At 31.0% G+C, this 20,206-nt stretch overlaps 1 protein-coding gene across 2 annotated transcripts in view; it reads left to right on the top strand.

The window, feature by feature from the left end:
• LOC107452987 (uncharacterized) overlaps nt 1-18,792 on the top strand; it is a 29,543-nt gene extending 10,751 nt beyond the window's left edge. The window contains exons 4-10 of one of the 2 annotated variants that reach the window (XM_043053699.3): nt 1,492-1,619; nt 1,792-2,007; nt 2,592-2,782; nt 3,977-4,067; nt 12,456-12,514; nt 12,611-12,698; nt 15,712-18,792. In XM_043053699.3, the coding sequence (XP_042909633.2) occupies nt 1,492-1,619; nt 1,792-2,007; nt 2,592-2,782; nt 3,977-4,067; nt 12,456-12,514; nt 12,611-12,698; nt 15,712-17,437 (2,499 nt within the window). In that variant the 3' untranslated portion in view covers nt 17,438-18,792. Of the gene's footprint in view, nt 1-1,491; nt 1,620-1,791; nt 2,008-2,591; nt 2,783-3,976; nt 4,122-12,455; nt 12,515-12,610; nt 12,699-15,711 lie in introns of both variants that reach the window. The other variant, XM_043053698.3, reaches the window with a different exon arrangement.
• The last annotated feature ends 1,414 nt before the right edge of the window (nt 18,793-20,206 follow it).

The following is a 20,206-nucleotide window of genomic DNA, read 5'->3' as shown; positions in this document are numbered from 1 at the left end:
AAAGTTTTACCAACACCCCTGCAAAATAAATGTAATATAATTTTAATTAAATTTTAAAATGTAGATAATTCTTTTTTTTACATGTAAAAAATTAATTCATGTAATATTAAATCGTACTTAATACATAAGTTAAAAGTAAAGTACTAAGCTAATAAAACAATTGGAATTTCAATATTTTAGTTTATTTATGATAATTGATACATCCTTAAAGAGCAAACTGCAGTTTTCAAAAATTTCCCAATTTATGAAAATAACTTCTTTTTTTTCTCTCTTTGAGGAAGAAACAGGCATTGGAATCAGTCTAGAAACCCCGAACACTAGTCTCTAAATTAGAATACAGTCAATTACAGCTAGAGATGGTTAATATATTTTCTGGAGCAGGTATTTTGTACCTGTTATTGAATCATACCTGTTATGAAAATAACAGTTTACTTCCAAAGACCTGTTCCAAAATAGCTCTTGCGTCGTTGAACTCTGTATTTGCTCTAATTTTTATTTTATTTAACATTATTATTTGCATTAATTGAAGCCTTATTTAATTAAAAAAATATATCCTTTTTTAAATTGATACAGTGTCACGATATATAGACGACTACATAATCTAGTGCAAAAATGCCACGACCGAAGATTCTTGCTACCCTGTAAACTTGACTTGCTTCTTTTAGGATAGAAAGTACTGATAGAATTTGTAATCTCTTCTAAACATGCAAATTCGATATATTTATATTCTAAATAATAAATATATCAAATTTGAATGCTTAAATGCTAATTTTAAATTTATTAATTCACCAAAATTTTTAAGAATTGTAAAATGTTTAAGAAAATAATTTTGTTTGGCACTTATTTTTCAGACTAGTTATCGATGCATAATGGAGCAAAGAAAAGGAAATTTTTAATAAATGAATTTTGCACGAATAAACACCTAAAAAGTATAATTTTTAAGTAAAGTATGAAATATGGAAATTATTATATATTTTCCCTTTGCCTTTCTATAGGATACCAGCAGGCTTTCCCTAAGTCATTCTATAGAAGGCCTAGACATTGAATGGTAACATGTGAAATATTTCGCACTTCATACATTGCCGATTAAGTTAGGCCTTCTATTCAATGACTATTAGACATTGCATGAAATGCCGAATTTTATACATTGACGATCACATAGGCAATTCATTCATGTGCTCCCTGTCAGCGTTTTTGCTCTAATTGACTGCAATAGTTCAAGAAATGGATTTCTTCCATGTGGGTGTGTACAATACGCATCTTCACTAGATCAGAACACACACATTGAGATCAGGGGATCAGGTTGGCCATGAAATGTCACTGTGAAATAACTGGCCTTTTGAACATTGGTGTATGATTGCTCAGTGGTAACGTGGAACAAACAATTATCGGCACTACAGTGTTGCCAATTCCAACTCTCAATATTACTTCAACACCCTGATTAAACGCAATGTTTTGTGTTATTTTACTTACTTTTATTTACTTTTTCAGGCAACAATAGAAAATGGTGGTGACATTCAGGACTCAGAACCCAATGATGTTGCGGCCCTTTTGAAGCTGTGGTTACGGGAATTGCCAGAGCCCTTGATTCCAACCCATTTGCAAGAGTTGTTCATCAGGTGAGTAAAAATTAAATCTTTAAACTCTTAATCCATAATTTTAGAGTCGCCATCTATTGATCCATAAAGTAACTACACTGTTAAATGAGGTAAATCGCTAGTATGCTAGTGCTCATTCTAACAAACTATTACTGTTATAATAACACAAAAACTGTGATGTTTCTTCTTACAGGTGCCGTAGTTTGGAGGAGGTAAAAGATCGTGAGACCGCTTATCTATTTGCTTTTCTTCTTTTACCAATCGACCACCAAAATACATTGAAACATCTTTTACGTTTCTTTGCCAATATGGCCGTAGATAGTGATAAGAATAAGATGGGAACTTACAACTTGGCTCTCATATTGGCTCCAAATATATTCGCAATGAAAGAGACAGCTGACAAAGTCAGGTAATAATTTGCATCTAAAATTTTTTGCTCAATATTTCTTTTCCTTAAATTTGTGTAGCCACAATTTCAAATACAGTAAAATATTTTCTAAATTTTACTTACTTATTATTCTTTGTGACCAATGGCACATAAAGTCCTTAAATTTTTTTTGCCAGCTCAATCGATCAGTTGCTTACGATCTCACCTTAGACCAACTCATCCATTCCACCTGCTTTTTCTTTCACTTGTCTGTTCCATTTTAGCGTACGTAGGTCTGACTCTTTCTTGTTTGCCTTGTGATGCCCAAGTTAAGGCTACTGATGGGTATTCTTCTGGAAGACAAATCTCAAAGTAGACCCTAATGTAGGTTTAGAATACGGTTTAAAATCAGACCTCTCTTGTTATTTCTGGTAACAACAATTAATTTTTTCCACTGGACTGCATTCCATGTATTTGTTTTCGTTATCAAATAGAAAAACTTAGATTGCATGATTTTGAGCTCTTTACCTCCTTTGAACTTTCTGAAAATATTGTTCAGAACTATTCTGTGCACATCGATTCCATCATCTCATTTTTCAAACCATTTTCATACTTTATCTTTACAGAAATGATATGATTTTCCAACATACGGAGATCATACAAATGCTGATTGAAAATTCCGATAAAATTGGTATGATGCCACCATCATCACTTCTATACCAGACATCCTTACTAGGATCGGAGTTAACTACATCCACTGATATAATTGATGCTGGACCAGGTAGATACAAGAAAAGAATGAGCGGAACAGTTCAAGGTATCTTTAATTTAAATAACTATCTTTTGGCAATCAAGAATGCTTTTGAGTAATCATCATGCAGTGCAAGCGACGTCCCGCGTGGGTGTCGAACCTAATTGGCTGCTGAATCGTGACAAAAACAAATGCCACAATTCGCCAGTCAATCTAATTCGACACATATGATTAGATTGACTTGCTTTGATTGACCAGATTGGGCTTGCGAGGTACCCAAGTTAGAAATTTATTATCAATTTATTCTTAGTGCAAGTTTTGATGGCTTTCAAGATGTTAAAACTTTTCTCAACTCATTTTTTTTTCTTTCAATTTCTCTGACGTTTATTATTACTCACTTGAAATCCAAATTGTAATTGTTGACCTGCTGCACCATACAACACTGAAAAGTACAACACGTAAATATCATATTTCAACTGCATACTATAATTATCCAAACTACTGAATTTCGAAAGCTTTGAACTGACAAGCGAACTTCCAAGATTAATTTCGTATACTGAATCAATATATCTTTGGGCACATACCTCTACTTTTATGAACATAATAAAATCTAGCCTTCGTATAAGATTTCTTGATATGCTGGTTACTGGGCCACAAGGTTGACAAGTGTGAAACATTATAAATAATATTTGCCTAATGATATTTTCTTTTCTTTTTTTCAAAAAAATAAATTGTAGGGTTAAAATTTAAATTTCAAGGCATTTTTAAATCTTAAAGTAAAAACCTTTGCCTTTCCTTGTTCAATGATTTAACTAAAGAAATGTTGCCGGGATAGCCTGGTCGGTAGGGCGCTAGGCCCATGTTCGAGAGTTCGTGGATTCGAACCCCGCCGGCCGAAGACTCCCTGTGTAGTTGGTGACTGATGCACGTTAAAATTCTGTCGAGTCGCGAAGTCCTCAATGTCCCCATAACAAATCAAAACCTCTGGGGGTACTGGATTGAAGATCGATCGTTCTCTGATCCAGGTCAAGAATTACGATTTGTGGATGTATGAATGGGTCCGCCCAATAAACTGGTGTGACGTGTGTGGGGCTGAAAACAAATTCTTGGCCATAGATGGCGCCACTGTAAAACAAGAAACGTACCCTCTGCCTTAAATTTGCTCTGTTTCACCAAGCAGGCTTGCTAGTGTGGCAAGTGGCATTAGAAACAACAACAAACTGTTTTTGCTGCAAAATAACGGTTTTTTGTCTCTTTCAGATCTTATGAGTGGATTCAGGAGACTAGTGGGACAAAATGTATCCTTCAAGTCCACCAGCGTTTCTGACTTGGCAGAAACTTCTTTTCCAAGGTCTGCATCCAAACGTAAAGCTGAACCAGAACATACAACAGCTAAAAGGCAAAAGTATGCCAGTGTGCATTATTGTTCTCTCTTTACGATTTACTTTTACGATAACAGTGTGCATTACTGTCTCCTTTACGATAGAAGTGCATTGTTCAACATTGTTCAACATCGGTAGATATCATATGATAATTGATATTCATTGTATATTCTTTCATCACAGAGTGGATATTCACCGAAAATAATATTTTAATTCAATCTTCCATTTCGATCTTAATAATTCAGCTATTGAAGTTAAGTATGTTAATTCAATTCGGTGTAATACTTGTACGCTAGCTATCGAGACATTTTTTTTCTTCTTTTTTGTTTCTCTCCTTATTTAATTCTAGATTGCCCAAGGAAGTCATTTTGACTGCTTTTTAATTTCAATTAGAAAATCAATGATGTATATAATGACACGATTTCTTAGAACTTTGTGACTTTTATAATTATTTTTATCGTTGATATTTACTAATAACTTGCTATATAACTGAAAAGAATATCAAAAATATTAAAAATTAATTTTAAACAAATTTCTTTATACATTAGTTATTCTTTCACAAAGCAGTCATTTTGACAGCTTTTGGGCAATATATGTCTTTCAGTCTTTCTAGTGTTGAAGTTCCATTTTGATAATGTTGTAGGCTAGTTTTATTGCTAACCTGTCGACGCACTGCAGTCTGAATCGAAAAAACCGCTAGCCAAAAATCTAAGCGTTTTGATAAACCGTATGTTATGTAATTCGTAGAGTTATTGAAGATCAATGATTACGAACATGAAGTCAGATTCTCTCTGTGGTTAATCTAATGTGGCGAAGAAGATTATATTAACGATATCTGTTAATTATTATTATCAATAACATAATAACAATAACCTACAATCGTTACACTTAGATGAATGAATATCTATTTATTTTTGGGATTCATGATAGCTAATATGTCAGTTAATAAAAACTTGAAAGCGGACTTAATATTTTTATTGATCAAAATGAATTTTAATTAAAATAAACTTAAAATTCATCAGTTTAAACTGTGAAGCAATCGGGGTTGGAAATTAAATATTATTTTAAAGAAAATGGATATATACTCTATATATTTCGAAATATCGTGCATGAAATTAAAAATTTGCTCATATCGCATAATATATGGTAAACTTATGGTATGGTAGCGCATAATATATGGCAATTTTATAGCCGTCAAAGGTGACCAACATTTTTGAATTTAATGAAGTTTCTAAGAAAATCAATAATTGAAATACATGCTTTTTAAAAGTCTATATGAGCAAGTAAAATGCAATTTTTATTTATTCTATTCTATTCTACATTATTAAAGTATAGAATAAGCGAGTTCAGGTAAACGATAAAATTACTAACGCTAAAAAAAATTTTTCAAAATATCAAAATGCAAGCAAATTATTACGAGACAACTTCCCTTTTGCGTAATCCTGGTGAATCCAATCATCACCTCCTACATCAGAAAACCTCCACACAGTTTTTTATAAGTAGTCCGCGCAGACCATTCAAAAATTGAACCGGTTGTGCGCATGGAACCCATATTCTCTTCTAAAGTTGACTGAGAGAAATTTATAATATACACTTGAGAATTGAATCTGTAATGGTTGACAAGTAAATAAAACAAACCAATCATATTCATAAATTAAACAAATTTTTAGACATATATTTGCTACCACTTTCTTATTTTTACTAGATTTTGTATCAAGTGGCTCTTTCGTAAACTGGTTTACCTTCATAATGGTCTGATCGGACTACCTATAAAAAACCGTGTGGAGGCTTTCAGTTGTAGGAGGAGTTAATCCAACTAACCAACAAAATGAAATACAAGTTTAGGAATGAATGCAGGAATAAATTCCTGTATGATTGTAATAATTGATAATTTGCGACCCTTACGTTAAATTTCGTTGTTACGACCAATAGATATAGGTTGATTTGTTTTTTTTCTTCTTTTTTTTTTGTTTATTAGAAAATTACATTCAGAGTAAAGGAGTTTGCTCTTTCCAATAAGTATATTCAAAATAACTACGTTCACAACTAGTTGCACGAAATCAGCTATGCGAAGATAGCCCCCGAAAATGAGGAAAATCAAAAATTCAAACTGCAGTCGTTTGACCATTTTTTGACCACAAATGACCACCCTTTAAATTTTTTTGACCACCCTTATTTTGGACATAATCCTGAAAATTAAATTCGGGGGCTAACTTCGCATTTTCACGCCAAATGAATAAAAATCAAATTTTTATATTGTATTCGTTTGACCACTTTTTGACCACAAATGACCACCCTTTAATTTTTTTTGACCACCCTTATTTTGGACATAATCTTAAAAATTAAATTCGGGGGCTAACTTCGCATTTTTTCAAAAAATAGATAAAAATCCAATTTTTATATTGTTTTTGTTTGACCACTTTTTGACCACAAATGACCACCCTTTAATTTTTTTTGATCACCCTTATTTTGGACACAATCCCAAAAATTAAATTCGGAGGCTAACTTCGCATTTTTTCAAAAAATAGATAAAAATCCAATTTTTATATTGTTTTTGTTTGACCACTTTTTGACCACAAATGACCACCCTTTAATTTTTTTTGACCACCCTTATTTTGGACACAATCCCAAAAATTAAATTCGGGGGCTAACTTCGCATTTTTTCGAAAAATATATAAAAATCCAATTTTTATATTGTACTCGTTTGACCACAAATGACCACCCTTTAATTTTTTTTGACCACTTTTATTTTGGACATATTCCTAAAGATAAAACTGGCGTGAGTTAGTCCTCAAAATTCAGGAAAATAACAAATTTCAACTGCACTCGTTCAACTCGTTCAACTGCACAACATTTTTGACTACAAATGACGACCTTGAAGTTTTTCCGACAATTCTTATTTCAGTCTTTCTTTTAGCGATATCAATATGATATATTTTAATTATAGTTGACATCTAAACGTAGTAATGATCAAAAACTTTTTCTTGCAATATAAAAATTTTAAAAATAAATTCCAAAATGACTATGTACTTCAAATGCAATGATTATAATCCATAAAAACGAGGAATGCTAAAAAAATATGTATAAGTTTTGTTCACATTAATCGTATCTTTATTTTCTGCAATGTTATTTTAAAATTGTTTTACAAGTAGAAAAATAAAAGTTTAATAAGATGTAGTAAATCTAAAACATTTCTAAAACAATTATTAAGTAGTTATACTGTTTAAAAAATTTTTTCTCAATAATGATATATAAAATTTAACATATTTCCTCTATAAAAGAGTAGAAATAGTTTCATAGCAATGAAGTTATTTTAGAAACCAACCATAACACCTTTTTCTCCAGTAGTGTATTAGCTCTCATCAATATTATATATATAGATAGATAGTAAATAGTTATTCTTCTTTAGCCATGGTACATAAAATTAGTTATATATTAAATTAGCATACAATAACAAATATTATTTAGCTTTACTATCTAAGAATTCTTCATTAGCATTTAGGCATTTTATTTTAAAAAACATTGATTTTTGTAAAATATAGAAATAATTATATACAAAATAGAAACACATATCTTATCATTATATTAAATTACATTCTCAAACTGACATAACTTTAATTTATGCAAAAACAATGGAGAAAACAATTTCAAACAAACTGCACAAAACTTACCAATACTATTTACAATCGGGTCTTAATCATTATTAGAATTTTAGCAATTACAAATAGAAAGGTATTTTTTTCACAATGTTGTAACCAAATAAATGTGTTAAATAATTACTCTAATACAAGTAAGAACATATGTAAAGTATGTACAAATGAAATGAGATAAAGACAGATTGTTAAAAGCACTAAAAAAAACATGAAATAGAAGTAAATCCAATCGTGTATTAACACATTTTTCAAAAGGTATTCTTTCACGAATCATTTCGTTACTATTTTAACAATTGAACAATTCGAAGTCTCGTAGACCCATTGAAATTTAAGTTTCAGAAAAGACAAATATTTTAATATTTATAATTTAATATCAAAACTTTCTTTTTCGTATTTTACAATTTAAATAATTTTCAATTGTTAAGAAAGCGAACACCTTGAAATCTTTTGATCTTATGATCAAATTGAAAATCCGATCAAATGATCATTAGCTATTAAGAAAATATGTTTTCTTTCTGTGTACTACATTAAACAACTACTTATGAAAAATTCGAACAGTATTTAAAAAGATTAATTCGATTAATCTTCATAATTTGTATAGACCAAAATATGTGGATTAATTTTTTTATTTAATGAATCATTTAAAAGTTTACGTTCACCTAGCATATCATCTCGTATTTCCCAGGATATTCTCGTATTGTTTTTCTCGTATTGTTTTTCTTTAAAGTTATGTTTTTTTTCTTTTGAAGCAGTATTAAAAAAAGTAGCAGACTTTTCAGAAAACTTTGCAAGTAACAAGATTGTATTTTAAATTTTAAAAAAATTGTGAAATTTAGTAACTTTAGTATAACTTAACAGCATAACTTAAAAGCAACTTAAACGCCAACAGGATGTTTATATTAAAAGCTTGAAAATAATTAATGCTTACAAAAACAAAAATTTTTTATCCGAGACCGAAACATTACCTTTGGAATTTTATTTTTCAGACAATGTCATAATTAGACGATCAAAATCATTAAACATTGTAGAAAAAGGCTTGGCCAAGATAGACTATAGGCAAATTATGTCCTTTGAATTAAACATTCGAATTCAGTTACAATTTTCTCATTTTAGAAGGATAATTTTATGCTGCGCTTTAGTATAACTTCATTAACAACTATATATTTTTTTATGATTACGACTGAAAAAAGAGTGGTAAAAAAAACTAAAAAGTGGTAACTTGGGGTCAAAAAATGGTCAAACAAATGCTGTTGAAACTTTTTATTTTAACCATTTTCAGGGTCCAACTTAACTCCACCCTAAAACTTTATTTTTATAATTACGGCTAAAATAAGAATAGTAAGAAAAAGAATAAAAGGTTGTTATTTGTAGTCACAATTGGTCAAACGAATGCACTTGAATTTTTTTAATTTTTCTCATTTTCAAATGGTTCATTTGTGGCCAAACGAATGTTGTTAAGAAAGTAATTTTTCTTATTTTCGGGGGCTAAATTCATGCTTCTCCCAAGTCTTATTTTTAGGATTACGGCATAAATAAGGGTGGTCAACCAGAACTAAAAGGTGGTCATTTGTGGGGAAACGAATACAGTATAAAAATTAGATTTTTAATTATTTTTCGTAAAAATGCAAAGTTAGCTCCCGAATTTAATTTTTGGGATTATGTCCAAAATAAGGGTGGTCGAAAAAAATTAAGGGGTGGTCATTTGTGGTCAAAAAGTGGTCAAACGAATACAATATAAAAATTTGATTTTTATTCATTTGGAGTGAAAATGCGAAGTTAGCCCCCGAATTTAATTTTCAGGATTATATCCAAAATAAGGGTGGTCAAAAAAACTTAAAAGGTGGTCATTTGTGGTCAAAAAGTGGTCAAACGAAAACAATATAAAAATTGGATTTTTATTTACTTTTTGAAAAAATGCGAAGTTAGCTCCCGAATTTAATTTTTAGGATTATGTCCAAAATAAGGGTGGTCAAAAAAAAATAAAGGGTGGTCATTTGTGGTCAAAAAGTGGTCAAACGAATACAATATAAAAATTGGAATTTTATTTATTTTTCGAAAAAATGCGAAGTTAGCCTCCGAATTTAATTTTTGGGATTGTGTCCAAAATAAGGGTGGTCAAAAAAAATTAAAGGGTGGTCATTTGTGGTCAAAAAGTGGTCAAACGAATACAATATAAAAATTGGAATTTTATTTATTTTTCGAAAAAATGCGAAGTTAGCTCCCTAATTTAATTTTTTAGGATTATGTCCAAAATAAGGGTGGTCAAAAAAAATTAAAGGGTGGTCATTTGTGGTCAAAAAGTGGTCAAACGAATACAATATAAAAATTTGATTTTTATTCATTTGGCGTGAAAATGCGAAGTTAGCCCCCTAATTTAATTTTTAGGATCATGTCCAAAATAAGGGTGGTCAAAAAAATTTAAAGGGTGGTCATTTGTGGTCAAACGAATACAATATAAAAATTTGATTTTTATTCATTTGGCGTGAAAATGCGAAGTTAGCCCCCGAATTTAATTTTCAGGATTATGTCCAAAATAAGGGTGGTCAAAAAAATTTAAAGGGTGGTCATTTGTGGTCAAAAAATGGTCAAACGAATGCAGTTTGAATTTTTGAATTTCCTCATTTTCGGGGGCTATCTTCGCATAGCTCACGAAATCAACTAAACGGATCATTATGTAATAAAAAAGACTCGATTAGTTGATTTCGTGGAAAAAGTAGACGTGGTCAATTTTTTCAAGCATTTGTATTCCACTGATATTGTTAATGTATACTTGGAAGATTGAGTTAAGTTATTATTTTGACTTCAGGCTCTATTTGTAGTTAAAAATACCAAAAGTATATATAGAAACGAGACTAAGATATAGATTTTACGTTTTGACTTTTCGCATTTAGAGAACTAAAAATCCTGCAATGATTTGTATTTCGTTTCGTATACGAAAGGAGAAAAAAAAACGTTGATTTAAAAAAATGTTGAACAGTGATATTCGGGGCACAAACTTATTGCTTGTTGATAGAAAGCAAATAAAACTGTTTATAGTAAACCACTTTTAAATAATGAATTTTAATTATGAATAAATTCTTTAAGTTTAAAAGTATCAATGAACTTAAATTTAAAAACACTTTTAAAATGCAACAAATACTGGATTGAGAACTTGATATGCATGCTGACATATTTTAAGTAATTTAATTTTTCTCTCTAATTATTATTAATTATACCTTTTGTTATTATTCAATGAAAATATTATAACAGTGTTAAAGGCAATTTCATTTTTAGGTATAAAATTGCCTTTAACCTTACCTTGTTTAAAAACTTTGTTTACTGTTCACAATTATGCTTTTTTCTAAGGTAAATTTTTTCAAACCGTAATTTTATGTATACAAATATTTTGATAAAACCGCTACTCATAGATGCTAGAGCGGATTGCGAGAGAGAGAGAGACTAGTCATCAACAAAGTAACGCAATTGCAGATAGCCGTGCTGACACAGGAACTTATTGATCTATTCTGAACTAACTATTTAAACTTAATTACTTTAAACTTTAATTCCATTTTCAAATTTGTTAATTTAAAAATTCAATACTAACATAAGGATTAAAGAACTTTTGTTTCGAAAGAATTTTGATGATTTGTGTATTAACTTTTAATTATTGTTTAATTATCTAATTTTATTTTATAACCGTTGTTGAACAGCGGACCCAAATTTTTGGGTTTAAGTCTACTAATGTTCAACTCGTTTGCCTTCGTGGAGGACTTTTTGATGCAACTAACCCACATTTGCGCTACATGGAGAGGAAGACCTCGAGAACTTTCCACGGTTAGCCTGACGGCAAGGGGACTCAAACTCATGATCCGTCTACCAATGAGGATATTTCACGTCAGCACTGAGGTCGGTGAAAGTCGGGTGCGGATTCGTTTCTACCAGCCATCACTGGGGATTCGAACCCGGTTCATCTCGTTGGAAGGCGAACGCTCTATCCTCTGAGCAATCGTGGATCTTAATTAGTTTATTTTATATAACCATCTTTGAACAGCCGACCCAATTTTACGGATTTACCACTACTAATGTTCAACTCCGTAGCCTTGTAATTTTGAACCCAATCCAGGAGACAAGGGAACTCCTCTGGATCAGGTATTGGGAGAAATTGGCCTTCATGGGAACTTTTTGATGGAGCTAATCCGCATTTGCGTTACATGGAGAGGAAGACTACGAGAACCCCCACGGTTAGCCTGATGGCAAGGGGATTCTAACCCATGATCCGTCTACCACTGAGGGTATTTCTCGTCAGCACTATGGTCAGTGCAAGCGGGATGCAGAATTCGTATCAGGTGGGATTCGAACCCGGTTCGCCACATTGGAAAGCGAGCTCTATCCCCTGTGTTATTACGGCTCTTAATTAGTTAATTGGAAAATTTCGAAGCACCTGTTTGAAACATCGAATTTTAACTGGAGGGAATGGTAAAACCTCCTTAATGAGAGGGAACTTTGAGGCGCAATAACTAAGATCAGTGAGGTTGCAGACACGAAAGTGACATATTTTATTCATTCTTTATTTATTAAATAATTGTTTTGTTTGATTTCATCGATGATTGATTTTCTGAATATTTGATTAATCCACTGAGGCTCGATGTTGATTTTTGCAGCCTACTAATTATATTGAATTTGAACACAGTACAAGTATAGTGTTGTATTTTTGTTTTTGATTAGGCAATCTATATCTTTGGATGATCTAGATAGCCCTACATATGTGACTCCTGAGAAGAAAGGTAATTGTATTATTTTTATTAGATCAAGTTTATTTTTTGGTGTCTATCATAGAGAAACATATTTTTCTCCTGACTCTTCATTTTCCATAACTACAGGTCGAACAATCCCGGAGAAAAGCAGTAGCAGGCATACTCGAAGGAAGTCATTTGGCGCTCTTTTTCTGAGAAAGAGAGAAAAGAAGAGGTAGTTATTAATTTTAAAAAAAAAATAATAGTTCCCAATAAGTTCACATACTGTTAAAAACAAAAAATTCTGAGGTGCGGTTAAATGTATTTTGGTTTTCATTTCAGCAAAAGAGACACGTTAAAGTATAAATTCAGTAAAGCACACGCATTATAAAGATTCTTTTCTCGGATTCTTGGTGGTCCCATCAAATCATTTTGATGTTTATGGTTAATTTTCCATCATGCGTTCATCATGCGTTTTAAATACGCCACAAACTTCCATCATGATGGAATTTGCTTCTTTAATGCTGTGGTGGTTAACCATCAAGAGAAGTTAGATTCTTAAGGACCAACAATCTATGATAATCCGTGATAGTCCATGATGTCTCCAACTATACATTTCCATGATGGTTAAATGGAAATTCTTGTTGGTTCTCAGAAATATAACATCAAAACAATTTGGGTTTTTTTATGTTGGCCTATCAGAAATCAGTCCAAATTCTTACTTTAGAGTGATGGTTGTTCATGAGAGTTCCAACATTTGATTTCTAAGAAACTATAATTGAAATTTCTGATGGTTTAACATGGACAATCAATCAAAACTAGTTGCTATTCTTATGTTGGACCATCATAAATTAGTCCAAATTTCTACATTGGGCTGATAGTTACCATAACAAAAATACAATGGTTCATGATGGAATTATTGATGGTTGATGGATGGATTGATGGACCAAGATTATGATGGTCCATTAATGGAAAACCATCAGATTTTGACTAGGGTAATGGAATCAGTACTCTCAGCATTTACAGAAATTTTTTCCCATTCTCACTTTTGCATGCTCCAAAATTAGTTTAAATTTAAGCATTTAGCATCATTCCTTTTTAATAGCATGCAGGGTGTTCGGTATTGATCACCCTTAATACATTGCTCGGTATATTGTATAAACCTAAGGAATCCAAATTAGGAGCCGCAAAAAATTTAGTGTAATTACCATTGCTAAAAACTAATGAATTAGAAGATCATGGCTAATGAATTAGAAGATCATCTAAACACCACTGAGATTGCTCGATGAAATAAATCTTAGAGGTAAACTTTTTTTTCTGAAACAGCACTAAGATATCTAATTGAAAAATAAGAATATTTAAAGGAAAGCTCTCAATTAGATTAATTAAAGAAACGGGTAGTACAACTTTATCGAATCACATTTGCTCCATGGAGAAGTTTTGCAAGGAATCGTAAGCTTCGTTTATCCACCAATAAAACAAATGTAAGAATTATTTATTATTTTATTTAATAACAGTCGGAGAGATTTTGAATTTTTAGAAACACAATTTTATGCATTCTGAGAAATCGAATTTTAAACATACCTCTCTTTGAAAACTATACTTCTCTGAAACTTTTCGACCGATTTCACCCTAATTTTGTTTTCTTGCCATTTTTTTATGGTTCGAAACAATTATGAATACGCAGTCATTTTTTGGAGGACAAGGTTATTAATATTTTAAAATTGATGGGAAGTTCAAATTTTAAAAATCTTAATTCTTTCTCACGTATTGTGATTTTGTGGGTTACTCGCGTAGCTTTTAGACTAATCATGTTGTTGTTGTTGCACGCCCCCATTGGCCAGCAGTGCTAGACCAGGTCCATGACGTTATACACCCTCAAAAAATCCAACACCGTCCTTGGATCATCTGCTAAATTCTGCCTGGTGAGCCCCAGGCACGCGAGGATGGGGTGAAGCGAAGCCTGCTCTGAATTAACTGTTGTTACAAATTTCAAAGTTCTTGGATCCTTCCGAAAATTTCATTGATTTAAGGAGACTAATCATTGTTTATGTCGATCAGTTTATCGGGAAAAAATGCCAAAAGAATATCAAATTTGACTTCAGCTCCTCATTTTGGAAAAAATTTGTCAGTTACTTCATTTTTCTTAAAAACAAGACATAATTTATCAAAACAAAATTAGCCCAATCTGTAGCAAAAAGTACAAATTATTTCGGAGTTAAGGATTGTAAGCTGTGCAAAATTAGAAAGTATATTTTAATAAGTTTCTTCTAGAGTATATGAATTCTAAATTTTCCAAGAATTTCACATTAGATTATTCCTATTTTAAACCTTAGATTTGTATACATATCGGTTGAACACTAGTCCTATGGCAGGGCTCCCATGGGTCAGGGAAAACATGGAATTGTCGGGTTATTTAATTTTGTCTCTAAAAACAGGGAATAGTCAGGGATATTGCAATTTTTTTTACAAAAAATCCTAGTAAACTCCTACATCATACCAGGAAAATAACCAGTCTCAGAATTGTCAGTAACAGTAATCAGTTATTGAGATTAGAGTAAAATAATTCTGAAATTCTGACATCTATAAAAATTGTTTGTTGTTAAAACTTTACATTTAATTATACTTTTTTGCTCACAAAATTTAATATTTGACATTACAAGTAAAAAATCAGTTTCCTGATTAAGAATTGCATAGTATAGATAAAATATGATTTTCATTAAAATAATCCTGATATACTAGGAAAAGACAGGGAATTTTTTTTTCTGAAATTGAGTTGGAACCTTGTATGATATCACGGTGCTAAAGGGAACAATAGGTTTATCATTTTTTTTTCTTTTGTCAAGATAGTTCACAGTAACATTTGATCAAGCTATCTAATTTGATGCTATTTAAATATAGCTCAGTATGGCCGCTTTCCTGTTATTAAATTCACTTCTGTAAAGACCACTAATACCTATCCAATCACCGGCAGTTAAGACATATAATACAAATTTTTAATGTAAATGCCAGGTTAACTGTATCCTTCGAAAATAAAGTATCATTTGAAAACTATTCGAGTTTTGAAAATGTTCTTGAAAATTTAGATACTCAGTTGAACCAAAAAAAAAAAGAAATAATAGACAAAGCAATACTGTAGTACGTGATATTTTATTCTTTAAAAATCCAATAACAAGCTATTAAAAATATATATCTTGAAACTAAATACGTTATAACTGAATAATCTGAAATCATTCTTTTTTTTTCAGTAAAAAATCTGGCTCTCAAAATCTGCAAATGACGGTAGTCGATATACCGTTTGACTCAATTGCTTCAGGACAAGAAGGAACCAATTCAGCTCAAGTCGGAAGCAAGTGTCAATTGAATCTTAATTTTACTCATTCATTTCCAATTGAGGAAAAAGAATCGTCAATAGCTACAGCTGAAGAGAAACAACACACTGCCCCGAGGTCTGTTGCTCCTACTCGATCTGATAGCATTACTGTAGTTAAGAAGAGTGAAACTGCGAAGTGGTATGTTGAACAAGCAGCTGAAAGCATAAGGACATCAAGTTCAAAGGAATCTGCATCTCATGAAAAAGCTTCAAATATCGAAATAATTTCTAGTCATAAATCTGGGCTGTCCAGACAAGAAGCTTTTAGCATTAAACCTCCAAAAACTAGGCTCCAAAATGTAATTTCAGATGAAATATCTGAAAAAGATTCGAAACCTGACAACTTAAATGAGAATGTGAAGACGGATAGTTCAACTAAAATCCAAAAGAGCCCTTGCTTACATTCACACTCATCTTGCAATTTGAAATGTTGCAAGAATAAATCTGTATGTGAAAAGAAGACGAATCAAAGTAAAATAAAAGCAGAATCCATCAAAAAACGTCGTGCGCAGTCGATGAAAATTCCTCGCCAAAACGATTGTTCCGATTGCGAGCAATCTCCAATGAGAGTGAATTCGTACCAGAATCTACCAAGAAATCTTTCCCCGTCTGCTAGTCCCCGAGAAGGTGTTTCAGCTGCAAACGTGACTCAGAGCTTAGATCTGTCTTTGAGTTTACTCCTGCAAAATTTCTGCTTGTCGCCCCCAATCGACGCACCTGAATTTCGTCTCAGCATTGATATTTCTTCTGATAAGAAGAACTCCGAGTTAAAAGTTAATATATCGCAGAAAGAAACTCCAGTGGAAAACCAACGGAAAAAGTCAAACGGATCGAGCGAAAATGAAGCAACCGATTCGAAGCCTCGGAAACGACTATCCAGCAATTCAGACAGTCGCATTCCCAGGCTGAAGAAAATTCCGAATCCCAACAGACCAAGCTCCTTTCACGGAAATCTTGCAACATCAAAACGCAAGGATGACAAGTTTGACTTAATTGGGAAATCATTTGGAAGGCATTCTACGAAGATACCTTTACTTCAAAAGGAAGGCAAGCCACTATCTACTCCGAAAGGAGGGCAAGACAAAGATCAACAGAGTCCGAATGACAGTTGTTTCAAGACACCCGATACCTCTTTTTACCACGATACGTCCACGTCTTGGGTAAACGGAAGCCATTACCTGAGTGCTTTGACTTCGCCTGATGATAGCATAGCTAATAAAAGAGAAAGTATTTTAAAAATCCTGAAATATAATCCCGGTCATGTGCTTTCCAAAGTTAACATGTTTGATAGCAAAGGGTCTAGTGGTTCAGAGAGCGATTGCAAACTTGTCAGAACATCATCGGAAAAGTACTCATCTGTCAGTCGTTGCACTCGCCCCAAATTAATAGTATCAAACAGTTATAATGCTGTAAGTAGGAGTGATAGTGTCAGATATAGGCAAACTCCGCATAAACAAGAGCGACCAGTCCCACGTAGAGTTTCATTCAAAGCTCTTGAATCGCCATTGTCCAAAAGTACTTTACCTAAATGTACAAAGGCTGCTCGCAATGGAATCGGCAGTGATTCGTCTGAACGACCTAAATCAGTGATTAAAAAGTAATATCGATGTAGTTTCCTATCAATTGATAGCAAATAAGATAATATATTTCATACAAAAGCCATAAATTGTTTACTGTTTCTTCGTTTACCTGTGGCCATCCTTAAAGAATTCCCATGTTTTTAGATATTTTTGTGTTGTAAACGTTTTTGTTTCATTGTTTTGTGTTCATAAAGTAAATCTTTCTTAAGTATATTTTACCTACTTTAAAGATCTCGAATAGTTTATTTTGATAAGATGATTACCAACTCATTAAATTGAATTTATTTTAGATTTTTTAAAAGCTTCAATTGTTATAGATAAAAATATATCTTTTATTAAAAAAAAACTTTGATATTTTTAATAACAGAATAATATGAAGTGATTTTTCCGGCACTTTAAAAAAAAAAAAAAAAAACTAATGGAATATTCAGTTATAAAATGCAAAAAGGAAAATTGAAGGAAATGTGTGTGCATTTTCTTGAAGTGTTGGTGTTTTTAGTAAAACAATTTCTCAGTATTAAACTTTAAAAAAGTTTTGAAATTCAATTTTTCTTCTTTTAACTGGTTTAAATACGTGTTGATACATGACAATAGAATTTTTTAAAAAACTTTTTGAATTTTAATAGTTTTATAATTTTAAAAATAGCTTTGCAATAGCAAATCGAAACGTTGTAAGCATTGTAGCCTTAAGTAGACGATTATTCGTTCATAAAAATTAAAAAATAATTTTTTATTCAAATTCTTTTTTCTAACTATTAATGTTCAAACGTATGTTAATGCTTGAAAATATATATATATATATTTTTAAAAAGAAGTTTTGAGTTTAAATATTAATTTATAACAGTTTTTTAACCGCGAAGAGTATATGAACTTTATTGCAACAAAATAAAAATTGTAAATGTTTTTTGAATTCTGTTTTTTTTTAGAATACTTTTTATTTTCAATTCGTACTATTTTCTATGTTTGAAATACAAATTATAATTTCACCAACAGTTTTTAGTAAAAAAAATTTTTGTTTCTGATATTAGCAATAGTATACTAAGTCACATTGTTGCACGCTATTACTAATGTTATAGGTATATTAAGTTCTTGCTATTTCTTCAATATTTTTAAAAAAACTTTCTATCAATTCGATGAATACTAGTTTTGTTCTTTTTATGTGATTTCTCAATCTCTTAAATTTGAAACCTAGTTTGTTTGAAAAAAGTAATAAACTTTCAAAGTGTAATGTATTTTAAACATCTTAATTTATTAACTAACTATGCAAAGTATATTAAATTTTCCCATTTTATTCATTCTTTACTTTTTAATCTACTTTTGTATGCTCAATGTAAAAACATTGTTTACATTTTTTAAATAAATATTTTTATGCATAATTTTTAGTTTTTTTTTTTGCTTTTAGAACTCTTTTTTGTGGGTGTGAGGGCTGGCCTGTGATGGGTACTTTACCTCTAGAAACTACGCAATTTCTGTACTTTTAAAAAGCAATTTTTCTAGTGAGGTTAAATTTTCGAAGGTTAAATTCTGATTTGTTGAATTAATATTTCAACAAATCAGAATCTTAAAAAATAGTACATTGGATTTCCACTTGTTTTCAATTTGATTCACCTCCACTCAAAACTACAATATATTCTCCAGATTTCAAATGTTGTAGGGTATTTGGGTGCATTAGATGGGAGAAGACTAAGCAGATCTGAACGCAAGGCGGAAAAAAGAAAAGACTGGTAGAGAAGTAGTTTCCTTTATAGTTGATTTTTGTGAGTTGAGTAATGTAAGCTGTTTATTTTGAACTATAAAACTATTCATCACTTTTTTTCTAAGTAATTAAGTCTTATGTGTGTTTGATTGCTAAAAAAAAAAAAGCTTCGTAGCCATAGACACTTTAATTTTCCCTATATATATATAATTTATTTTTTGAAAATGGGAAAAAATTTTGAGTTTCACATTTAAGTTTCTGACGCATTAAATCTACAATGTAGTTTTTTAATTGCTTTTTTCGGTAGCTATCGCTACGAATTTCCAGTTTTAAAAATGTCAATGTTTTTAATACAACAAAATTGTGATGCAATAATTTTGAATGTTAGACAAATCCAAGTGACTTTTTGATCATGTTTCTTAAAATACGACATAATGACTCGAGACTTTAGAATCGTGCAAATAGTAATCACTTTTGACATGCTTTATTTATGTACACACACATATATACTCACATTTATTCTAGACAAAAAAAAGCCAGTGCATTTTTTTATCTTTTTTAAATTATGCATTAAGTAATTGAGACTTTTCAACACTGAAAGTAATCTTTTAAAAACTAAATGTGAAAACTTGTTTAATGATTTTTGGTTTATTAGAACATAATATAAAAATTTAGTAATCATGTAACTGTTGTATCGGTAAACTAAACTAGTGGTTAGTACAATTTAATTTAATGTCTAAAAATAGAAATTTAGATTATTGAATAATAAAAAAAAATTGCGTTGTGTTAATTTTAAAATTGAGATACAACATATGGAAAAGTTATTAGGAATTATTACTAAACATGTACCATGTGGTACCAACGATAGCCCTAACAAAATCTTGAAACATCGTGGCTAAAAAGGATGAACTATAGTAAAAACAGTAATAATAAGATAAAGCCAAATAATTGAGATTAAGATGGATTTACATTTTAAACATAATTAAATTTATTTCTTCTAGAGTAAAATAATATGGGAACATTTTGGATCAGGCAGCTTTAACATTTCAGGTATAACACACATAATCATTAAAATTAATCAATCATTTAAAATA

This window comes from Parasteatoda tepidariorum, chromosome 4, assembly GCF_982258835.1.
Source record: "Parasteatoda tepidariorum strain Cologne lab strain chromosome 4, Ptep-v5.0, whole genome shotgun sequence".
Taxonomy (NCBI): domain Eukaryota; kingdom Metazoa; phylum Arthropoda; class Arachnida; order Araneae; family Theridiidae; genus Parasteatoda; species Parasteatoda tepidariorum.
Note: the sequence above shows the minus strand (reverse complement) of the source record. Positions and strands in the feature narration are given on the sequence as shown.